At 33.5% G+C, this 12,407-nt stretch overlaps 1 protein-coding gene across 1 annotated transcript; it reads left to right on the top strand.

Annotated features, from left to right (window-relative positions):
* Positions 1-5,197: 5,197 nt before the first annotated feature.
* On the top strand, positions 5,198-12,161 carry LOTGIDRAFT_157371 (hypothetical protein; the record flags this gene model as incomplete). The annotated part of the gene is made up of 9 exons (XM_009049122.1): positions 5,198-5,221; positions 6,017-6,083; positions 7,705-7,772; positions 9,336-9,565; positions 9,809-9,891; positions 10,121-10,261; positions 11,015-11,167; positions 11,389-11,531; positions 11,892-12,161. The coding sequence occupies 9 exons, from the start codon at positions 5,198-5,200 to the stop codon at positions 12,159-12,161; spliced, it is 1,179 nt and encodes a 392-aa protein (XP_009047370.1).
* Positions 12,162-12,407: the final 246 nt, after the last annotated feature.

Raw genomic sequence — 12,407 nt, 5'->3', positions numbered from 1 at the left:
GAGATAAGCATGGTTTTACATTTATTTGTAAATTGTCTGATGTTAAAGCTGATAGTCATTACAAATTGTACATCAAAGATAGGACGGCTTGCCGATTCCTTAAAGGTACCAGTGCGCCATTTTAGGGGGTTAATTTGAGTCTCTTGAATATATGTAAATAGTTTTCAGAAGTACTAGAAATACTTCAAACTAGGAAACTTATAGTCGTCATTTTAACATTCAAAGGCGCATAATTCTGGACACACTGGGATTTGAAGGCTAAAATTTCGACGTTGAGCTGTGAACAATATTAATGATTGGCTTAGCTAAAAAAAAAAAACTCTTTTCTGAGACTAAAGTATGATTGGTCTAAACATAGCGCATCTCTTTCCATCAGGTTTTTACCTAAATTCCACCAGCTTTGTCTGCTACATCTTAATTTGCAATTTGATAATTATTAACTTGTCTACTCTTTTTGAAGACAAATAATTGCCAGTGAAATGCTATTCCCTGTATCTGTAATATGATATTCCAAATTAACATTTTTTATAATTTAACGTGTAAATTTCGTGTAAAACACGAAAATGTATTATCAGCTACAAAAATTTCTCTGATGGCTGCTTTAATTTGAGGTGGAAAAGTACAAACTGTTTAAATTATCACAATTCGGATAAAATTCGATAGGAAAGCTGTAATAATATGTCCAGATTTGTATTCTACATTTATTCTGCAGTTAAGTATGAGATACAGACATTTGATGACATTTTTATACAATTCCATTTACATCCAATTTCTGTATCTCTGAATTTAAAAATCACGTGAATCTCATGGCAATTAGAGATAAAATTTAATCGATCTTATTACTCTAAATATGTCCTGCTTCTTGCAAATTTCCGATAGCGTGAATTTTAAAATATATTTAAAAATACTTCAAATCCACTAGATGTAGAAGACAAAACGAACATATCAAATAAACAATATTAGCTATCTCCAAAAATTGACGGGAAACCGAATCTCAAGAGTGTCATCAGGCGTCGTGGAAGTATGAGCATGACCTGCTACTTTGCTTACATAAGTCGAGCTGAAATGTAAGAAAGCTCTTAATGGATGAAGAAAGGAGAATCATCTGACTAATGACGTACCCTCGAAATTCTGGAATGAACTTCCATTTATGTTATGTTTCCCTTACTCATTCGGAGTTTGTTTAAGATGGAAAAAATATTACACAAGTGACTTGTTCATGTTCAAGCAAGATGGCATATCAAGATTAAATATTTTTTATCATTCTTTGTTCAATTATCATTTAAATATCACGAGGGTAATTGCTTTGCTCACAAACTCACAATATTATAAGAAACAACAAATAGAAAACTTGGAAAAAGTGTTGCTTCAACATTTACCGATTGAAAATCCGACAAATTTAAATAGTGGCAAACATCTCTTTCACACTTACAGAATCTCTCAAACAAATTTTCGAAAAGTTGCGATTAAACCAGGACCAGGCAACGATCAAATGAATCCATTTACATTACAGTCACATCAAGTGGTTTGGGAACGGTTCAATTGTAGTGTACAAATAGAAACCGTTAACAACACACCTTTGCACCGCTTTGGAATAAGTTGAAAATGGTCTTTTTAGTCATACGGATGTAATCAACAACCGAGGAAAAAGGTGAAGTTGACTTGAAGACATGAAGAGTGAAGGTTATTATTTACATTGAACAAATTTAATTGAGTCCATTATGAGAATTGGAAACAGTTCTTTGCTGTTTCCATTTCACCAAACTCGTCCGTTCTGTTCTGAGAACGCATCATCCTTTTCAAGATAAAAAAAAACATTCTTGTTATTTATTCCCCTTCAAAATAACGTCACTGTGACATAAAAGCAAACGAGAAAAAACATTTGTCTAATTCATGTCATAAAACCGAGAATTTTATTTATTGCTTGTCGACCCCAGATTAGAGTATGACAATCTTTCCTAAAACAGCTATCGCTAAAGCCGGAACAATATCTACCCAAGGGCTTTACAAACCATGAATATTTAAGTATTTAAAAGGTTAATAATTAAACTAGAGTTGGTAAAATACTCTTGTCTTCTCCCTAAGTATACACACTACTATTAATTGACACAAAGCTATTACTTATCAGGAAGTTCTCGGTCCCTGTACACAAATTACAAGGATAATATTTATTTTGTACAAGTTGGTTCCGGACTATAACTTAACAGTTTTAACATCAAGATAATTTTTTGTCGACCATTCGAATATCAGTTCGAATATGGATAGTTTTACCTTGAGACTGCAAGAAATCTAGAATCCAACTTCTTCGCATTCCAGAAACCAGGAACAACTGTCCTATCGCGGATTTAGATGGGCTTACGTAGATATTTATCTACTCAGTGCACGGCCTATGACGGCCACATATAACTCTAAGACATTTGAATTTTTCGTTTTACTGAAATATGCAATTACGAAATTCAGTATAATATTAATGTAATTTCGCTTTAGACAATACAGAGACATAGTATTATTTTACATCAGCTGAAAAAAATGTTCGTATCGAATGATGTACTGAAATATTTGACGTTTTTAAAATTATACAAAGATAGCTTGCCAGGCAAGGTAACATACACCTTTACCAGCTGTCTGAAATGATTAAGTCTTAAGCGACGTTATAATGAAATTTCGAATAGTCTCAAAAATATTTTTAAGTCAAAAGCAGTTCATCAAATTCAAATGAACAAGATCTCATCGACGTAAACACAACAACAATAACTCTGAAATCATTCATCCGATTATTACCAATTTCGGATCAATCAAATATATATTATACATGCTTAACAAGTTTCATCAAGATCGGGTAGAAACTGTAGTCTTTACCGTGCCTACATGCCAAACTTGACGCGTTTTTAATAAGTTCAGGGCAATTTACTTCGCAACCGTTCATGTGATTGTAAACAATTTAGAACTTGAATGATATGTAACATAAATACATTCCAAGTTTCATCAAGATCAGATAAAAACTTTAGTCAATCGTGCCTACAAGCCAAATTTGACGTGTCTTTACTAAGTCAAAGACAATAACTCTGAAACCGTTCATCCAATTGCTTGCAATTTCGAAATGAGATCTCATCAATATATACATTCATACCAAGTTTCATCATCGGATAAGATCTGTGGCATCTATCGTGTCTACAACAAATAATGTGGACAGACGGACAGACAGGGCGACGGCAATATGTCCACATTTTCATGTGGGCGTTTGAAAAGCGATAGTTATTATATTGAATACAGCCCCCGCCCCTCATGAATTAAAATCTTTGGGAAATGGAATATAACCATAATGACTCCACGATCCTAGACAGTTAATTTTCTTTTTTAGTAGAAATGGATCATTATATCAGCTCCGATACGACAGGAAATCGCAGTAAGGGATTTTGAGTGTATGGAACTATGCCTTTGCTAGTGCGCTTCGGCAACCTTTCCCTACATCTTATCTTCTATCAGTATTCGTATCACATGCAATATTTGTCTTACCTCTTCCATACGTCGGCTTCACGATTGATTACTAGTATTGGTCTTCTCAATTTAAAGCACGAATGAATGCGAGTTTTAAGACGATAGAAACCTCGACAAAAGATGATCATTTTGTCTCTAATTTTATGTAAGGAATATAACGTTATAATTACGTACAGTGCTGGTTATTCAAATAGAAAATGTGCTTATAAAAATACAAAACTTTTATCTCTTTTTACATCAAAAAGCAAGAAAGTGTAAGAAGAAAAAACATGAAAGTCGCATTATATCTTATGTCTAATTAAAATTCACAGACTAGACAAAAATTAATTTAGAAAGTGAAATTCTGGCGAAGAAGAATATGAAGTCGGCATACATATTGGATAATCAGCTAAAAAACTTAAATTGAATTTATAAGTGAAATTAACAGTGGTATTAGTTGGTAAATAAATATCATGCGAAATATAACCAAATGGGTTACTTGGGTTGTGTTTTTAATTCCTTCATTAAGGTAAGTACGTTGTATTATTCAGACCTATCACCTATCATTTCACATAGTGAAAATAAAATCGAAGTAACTTCTTGGCTAATTAAGACTTGCAATATCCTATAAGGCGCATAAGACAAAATACAACTAGGACAACGGCAGTGTCCGATATTTTTACGATTTTTAACTGTCACATCCTTGAACACAAGGAGCTTACTGAGTGCTTTTTCCATGTCAGTCTTACTAACATCATTTAACAGGTATATAAATACCAATGTATCATCTCTTCCTTATACTCCACCAGAGCCCAAAAACGTACGGAAGCGTGTAAGTTGCGAGCTACCCGTCGCAAATTGAATGAAGCAGTATTGACAAATCTTAAAAAGAATTGTTGATATATGAGGAGAAAACCGGTTGACCAACCTCATTAAATTATTATAAAATTCATACGGTAGTTTTATGCTGATCAGTTTTCGAAAAACTTTCGAGATTAAAATTTGTATCATGACACCATGAAGGCTTGTCATTACATAATTACTTACTATGAACCTGGGCTATGTAGTTATCGCAGCGTACTTTGTTAACGTATTTGCAAGCCCTCATTGGGAAACGTTTGTAGCATCTCGTAAAGGTTTGTCAGAAATTCAACCTGGTGTATGATGTATTCTTTACGTGTTACAGCACCTACATCTGTATAATGTGTTCTTTACGTGTTACAGCACCTGTATCTGTATGATTTGTCCTTTACATGTTACAGCACCTATATCTCTATAAGGGAATAATATCACAATGTGCATTATATGCATAACAATGCAATCCTAGATACCTTTGGCTTTGGTAGACGAACGTAGTACAGCATCCGATTGAAATAACCCAAACCTACCTGTGCTTTTGTAACATTGCTTAACCGCAATGTTACAACCTAAAATTCCAAGCATTGTGGCCAAATTGTTAAGCTTACATTGCCCTGTCAACATTAAAATTGACAATGTGTCTTAGATCTCGGGCCTTATACGACAGTTATCAAATAGTTTTTAAGCAAAAACAATAAACAGGATACTTAATAACATTACAGAGTATATTTCCGGAAATTTTTATGAACCTATCGTGATAGAAATAAGTATACAAAAAAATCTCTATCGCCCAACTCTACCCTGGACACTAATTTTAAAATATTACTACCGTTTTTAAACACTACAATATATTTCAGAACAAATGTCTTTCCTTTATCTGGACCATGTGTTATGCTGAGGACCCCATAACCGCTGCTCAAATTGTATTTAATTCCCTACAGAGTGCCGAAGATTTAAAGATTAAGACTGCCTCTTTCACAAGTTTACCAAATAGTTTCAAAACAGATGATATAAAAAATATGCAATCGTGATCAACGGCGATAAAAGCTTTCTTTAATCTTCTATTGATCAACAGTGTTATGCATTTAAACATTAATGTTTAACTGTTCATATTCGGAATATGTAACGTACTATATTCGTCTTTATAGCATGCAAGTTTTTGCCTCGGTATATCTTCAAGAATTTTGTTTTATGATATATTAAAATTACTATACATATATGTGGAAATATTTTCAAGATCAGGACTCTCTCAGTAAAAGATAATGAGCTGATCACAGAATCGGCACACATGCCCCTGCGTTCAGATTGTTGCGTTTTATGTCAAATATTGAAGTTTATCAAAAGGTTACTGTAATCAAGTCAAAGCACTTTTATGAAGACGGCTAACACAGAACGCAGGATCTGAATTTAGAGTAATAGAAAAGGAGTCGACCAGAAAACTGGTGATATGGAAAGTTGGCCACATTTTATAAAGTTTGAGTTGCTCAACCCTTCTCCAGTTTATACAAGAACAACCACCATCCTCTCCCAATCATCCCTGGCGAATAGACTATGTCAGAAGGCACCAATTAGTTTTTATTATTACTCCAAGTAAGGCACCTGAGAATTTAAAAAATGTATATTTTGTTTCAGATTGTGTGTTGTGCAGGGTACATCTAAATGGCAGAGTTCTGCTGGCCAGAATACATCCGAACTGTTAGATCGCTTACTTCAGGGTTATGACAAACGACTTCGACCAGGATTTGGAGGTAACGCTTTATAGTTTTAAGTATGCCTTTTTTCTGTTTAGAGGTAGAGTGGTGGATTGCAGTAGCTAATTGTAGAGTTTCGTTCCGAAACATTTTAGATGCATGTACCATTTATGAAAACCTCATAATAGATTTTTGATTCTCCCAGATACTCCTTTAGAAATTAATAGCCATCTGGAATCTCGATCGGTTGGTTAGTTTTTTTACTACAAACCCTCGATATTTTACTTTGGATCCTCTGAATGGGTGTTAGTCAATAGTTAGTTTGCTATGCACTTAAAGGCTTTGAGTTGGTATGAACAATATTCCTTATGGTGAATATTAAGTCCTATTGGTCTTACTGTATACAGTGTCTCGTTCCAATGGGCTTTCCCAGCTTCACGGAATTTCGCAGTTTCATCTTTTAGCAAATCAATTTCTTCGTGCTATGCGTTAGGATAATAACGTCTAGAAAATGGTCTTCAATGTTCAAATGATTAAATAATACCTTTTTACCTCTAAAAACTTTCAGCTACAATAAATGTTTTAATACACTATCTTATCTAAGGTATTTTAAAGTTCAGACAAAGTTAAGAGACCCTTGCTGCCTTTCAGAAAATATTTCATTTCTTCCCACTCTTTGAAATTTTATGAGGAACTTTATTAAGCCTTTCGTCTAGAAAAAGGTACTTTTGTCCTAGTCTTAATTGGGCATTAAATTGAAATAAAGAGAAAAGTAAAGGATATTATGGCACTATAGTCTGGGTAATTTAATTTCAAATGATTAGTATATTCTAGACTAATATTATCGTCAATGAATATTTGTCTTATTAATTTGATTAAATAGACTTTAAGTCATAGAAATGGCTAGAACTATAGACTCTGTGTAAACTTCACATTGAGTATTATCTGTTTAAATGTTGTACAAAATTTGTTTCATATTGCAATGTATGAACAGGCCAATGAATGTAATGAACTTGGAGAAGATACGTGAACAAAAATTAATTTTTTTCCTTATACACATATAATATGTCCCCATCTGCGTCGATTTTGCGGCTCAGACACCAGATTGACAAATGATATCCCACCTACTTTAACAAATGACTATCTCTTTCAAGGATTCAAAGGTTTCCACGAATCATTATAGACGGGTAACTTGGTTTAGAGAAATTCTAATTTTTCAACTGGTGTCTTATGTTTTTTGACATCCGAGAAAAAATAATCCAGAATCTGACGTCATTTTGGTCTGTTAGCGGATTTTAAAAAATAACGATAAGATTTGTCCATAATAAAGAAATATGCTGACTCTGTAACTCTTCCGTTGTTGTTTTTAATGCAGATTTCTTCAAATGTTGTATCGCATAACTGGTTTATTTTCATTTTTTAGCGAAGAATGATCCTCATATTTCAGATATCTCTTGTACAATGAAGTTGTTCAGTTGAATTGAAACTTATAAAATATACGAAGAGGACAAATTTAGATAAAAAAAAATACATACATTAGCATCGAATCTTACAAAAATTCATTAAAAAGGCTTGTGAAAAATCATTTTCATATTGTAGTGCCAAAACGTCTATCCTATACAACGTAAGAGTGGCTTCTATTCATCATTTCGCTTACTGGGATTAGTTTATTTTGCAGGTTTACCAACTCGTGTTAAAACCGATATTATGGTCAGAAGTATGGGTCCAATATCGGAAAAGAAGATGGTAATATAAATTGTTTTTAACATGTAATGATATTTAGATCAGTGTTTGGGTTGAGTGTCGGGAAACATTCACAGATGATAATTGTAGCTTATAAATTATATATGAGATCTCATTTCGTGTTCAAGATATGCAAGACTTTGGTAGTATTGTAGACGATGTAAATCATGCAAATAATAAAAGGCCATAATTTTTGAAGCTCATATGGATTCATTAGAACTAAAGATAACACTCATCTCGATAACGCTATTTGCCTTATGAACGGTTCTTCATGCTACATTGTATTTGTGTCATTGAAACTCCCAATTTTACACGTGAATGCCTATGTATAGAATTTTTCTATTTTTTTTTTTAACATTGCAATAGATTATAAGTAAGTAAAAGCGATTTGTGTCGATGTTGTTAAGTGTGCGGCAAAATATTTTGCTGTTTCGTCATTACGTTGGAAAATAAGTAGGCAAAGTATGCCAAGAAACAAATTACTCGTCACACTCGTTATTCTTGGTCATAAAAATGAAATTGTCGAAGTATTTGTGAACAGTTAACATAAAAAATGGCATCATCAAAACACAAGCATCCATGCTAAATTTGCGGCATATCTTTTCCTGTTCTGCCTGTTTTTTTTTCAGAATATTGATGTATGACCTTTAAAAATACAGTAATGATTTTAGTATTGACTTTATTCTCATTTCGTTTTTATATCCTTAATCGGGATAATGTAACGACTGACTTGTTGATCCTTTAAAAAGCTGGGATGTAAATATGACTTATTTCTCACGCAAACAACACATCAACACTATTTCGTCTAATCCTTTACGTCGTCATTAAAGCGGTGAACATAAAACACACATGCACTACGGACATCTTGATATCCTCACTAATTCAACGGAATCCTACACCATTGAACAGTTAGCTTTAAAGAGATTTATTTGTCTAAATATGTGCTTTTATCTGCTGATAGAGCTCAATTTGAGTTTTCTACGTACTGCGCCAATAGATATCACTTTCAGAGCGCTATGATCGATTAACTACGATAAGATTGCTGATAGCAGACTCAGTGCGCTAAGTTGAAGGAATACCAGTTGACGGATTTTATTTCTGAAAAGTACCATAGATAGACAATATAGAGTTCTATCGGCTGGTAGAAGTAAAGAATGTACCTACAAGACAGCAATTACTTTAAGCTAGCACCTTATGTGTCACAACACAATTTTCCCAAGTTAATGATGATAAATATTGCTGTGGTTCAGATCCTAAGTTCACTTCTTGTGCAATTATCGATGGAAGTGATGTGCTCAAGATGGAAACATGTATGACAGAATTAGTTTGAATCTCAGAATACAATCCTTTGTTGATTAAATAAGTTAATTTTAAACAATCATTTATTGGCACCTTTTTGGAAAATTGCCAGTCTCCAACCTAAAAGCTCATCAGTGAGAAAGATTTCCTCCAGATTTTATTTTTTGGGGGTCAATTTTAAAATCCCTTATTATAGTCGGATTTATATTTCATATTAAACTCAGTAAATCCCAGTCACAGGTGGAATAAACTACTTGTATTTTTCAGGCTTACTCTATGGACTGCTATTTTAGGCAGTATTGGACTGATCAGCGATTGTCTTTTAATGCTAGTGTTGAACCTATTGCCCAAGTTACACTGAATGTTAAGATGCTAAACAGAATATGGTTTCCAGACACGGTATTTTTAAATGGTGGTCATTCGTATGTTCATATGATAACATCACCTAATAAATTCGTTAGGCTGTCAGCAAACGGAAGTGTTTATTTATCACAAAGGTACGAACATATTTTATTTTTGTACGAAAATGTATCACAATGCTACTAACGAAAAATTATTTCCTATTCTTTTTATTACAATATCACAATTTCAATTTACTAAAATATTACAAATGTGCATTTTTATAATATTATATACGCACGAACATTTTTTATTTTCACCCTATTACAAATGTTTGACAATTCTCCTTTTTTCAATCAAATAAAAAATTAAATTTACTCATATTTATATAACATTTTCAGACTAACTATTAAAGCAACCTGTCCGATGCATTTAGAAAAATTTCCTATGGATTCTCAGAAATGTCCTTTATTTGTTGCAAGTTGTAAGTATATGTATATAAGATATGATTATTGCACCCGAAAAATATAAATTGACAGTCTGATATATGTATAGAGATCTTAAGGAAACTGTATAGCTCATGGTATAAATCTTGCAAGGTTTCTAATAGTAAGTTGAAGATTTGTTTAAGGATAATGTCAATACAATTCTAAATTGAGCTATTTTTGTCTTTCTGATGAGGTTTTGTAACTTTGTATTACAAATTCTTGCAGTTGCTTATGGTTCATCTGATGTATTTTATGAATGGAGGTATGGTGATTTAAAGGCGGTGTCTATAGCGGGCGGTATGACCATGTCACAATTTGATCTCATCAATATCGAGGCTGGTCATTTCATAGAAATTTTCAAGGGTGGTGAGTATGGATTCTTTATGAATTTACTATATACTGGATTCTTTATGAATTTACTATATACTTGATATAAGCTCAGGAGTTCAGTTTGGGTTCATGTAAATTAATTACAGTATTTGGTATAGAATAATAATTCTCCACGGATACCAGATATCTCTTTACGACTGAGATTCTTAGCTCGTTGCAGAGTCGATGTGTAAAAATTTGGATCAAGCGATCATTGATTTACATTTCACTAAAATGTGTCAAGTAATGTTGAACTATATTAGGTTTTATAAATTGGTTGCTTCCCTTTACTTGGGTGAGCGAGTCAGCTTTGGTGACCTGACTTATTTAAAACGGCATCCAAATATCACAAAAATATCTAAACATCATAGAGTTCAACAAAAACCCTGCCAAAAAAAAAAGAACAGTGAAAGCACTACCCCATTTCTCTTGTGTCCTCAGCTCCTAACTCTACCACAGATGCAGACAAATCGGAATATATTTGATTTTCTCCCGACAAGACACCAGGCCCATGGAACAACACCACAGCAGTGCTACCATGTTGTCACTCCAGTACCTCGTAACTGGCCCGAATAAGTTAAATCATGTACTTTAACAAACCAAACAGTACTCAGTAGTTCTTACAATAGATCTGATGCAATACACCAAAGACATCGACAGGATGTTGTTACAACTATGTTAAATAGTTTGAATTTAAAAGGATAGTTTTGGATTACTCTTATATAAAGCCTCCTTTTACTTTTCTTTCAGTTCCACATTCTATTGTGTCGGTTAATTTTCATCTACGAAGACACACTGGATATTTTCTTATTCAAGTCTATTTACCATGTTGTTTATTGGTTGTTTTATCTTGGGTATCTTTCTGGATTAACAGGGAGGCGGCTTCAGATAGAATTGCGCTAGGTAGGGCACTTTCTCTGAAGTTCCATTAATTTCCAATGATTTGCCAAATTATACAAAATTTATACTCTTTTCTGAACTACTTCATTCATTACTTGTAGTTATTTTTAATCCCGATTACACTTTTGATGAACATGGTAACGCTTTGTCCGACAAATATAAAACCAATCTATCGAATTAATTTGTTATGAATACAGATTATGTTAAATCTTGCGTAATTCCAGGCACAACGACGGTTTTAACCATGACATTTCTAGCATTGGACAGTCGAGATGATTTGCCTCGTGTGTCGTACAGTACAGCTTTGGACGTGTACGTTGCAATGTGTTTCTTGTTCGTGTTTGCATCAATAGTTCAATTTGCTGGCGTTCATCATTTTACAAAATATGGAATCGCGGAGAAACAAGAAGGCTATGCCTTGAGTGATGAAAGTGACGAAGAAGAGAAGGTACTCTAAATTTTATTATTACTTGTTTGTACCATTTATATCCTTAATGGCCCTACTTTGAGCAGAAATATTACCATTCCATTCCTTTATCAATTCAGCAAGTTCGCTGACGTGGAAGTAGTTGGTTAGATCTTGATAAAAAATACGGTTCGGTGTCTCATAAAATACTCTGGTTTTCTATTTCTAATCCCACGACCAGACCCTGGACTTCGTACAAAGCGTACCTCTATTTTGGATACTCTACGGACCAACACAAAAAATTACTATTTCTTATTCCAGATTGAACTTCAAAACAGCTACCAACAAAATCAGCATATAAGAAGAACTTCGTCTATTGTCAAACATGGATTTTGCCCGGTTTGTGTCCAGTGTTTAGGAAAATTTCTAAAGTGTTTAATGAACACAAGAAATAATAAGTTTAAAAGACACGTTCGAAATGCTCTTGGGTTAAACAGTGTCAGTAAAATAGACAAAGTTTCACGGATTTTATTTCCTGTGGCATTCACAACTTTAAATATCGTTTATTGGGTATCCTATTTGACCCATTAAGTTAAAGCAAAATAGATAGTCAAATTACACGATTTTATTCTTCAATCCTTCTTTAACTGTAATTATATTCTTTGAAGTATATTGTTACTGATGATAAAGGTTTGGTCAGGTAATAATTCTCGTAATGGATCCGCGACAGTCGACCGGATGAGCGAATATGAGATCTAGTGGTAACTCGAGGACGAGCAACTGCTTGCAATGTTTTTTTTTGCGGATTGATCAGTTGCCACCAGTAGTAAGGAGAAA

This window comes from Lottia gigantea (genome assembly GCF_000327385.1).
Source record: "Lottia gigantea unplaced genomic scaffold LOTGIsca_13, whole genome shotgun sequence".
NCBI classification, from domain to species: domain Eukaryota; kingdom Metazoa; phylum Mollusca; class Gastropoda; family Lottiidae; genus Lottia; species Lottia gigantea.
Note: the sequence above shows the minus strand (reverse complement) of the source record. Positions and strands in the feature narration are given on the sequence as shown.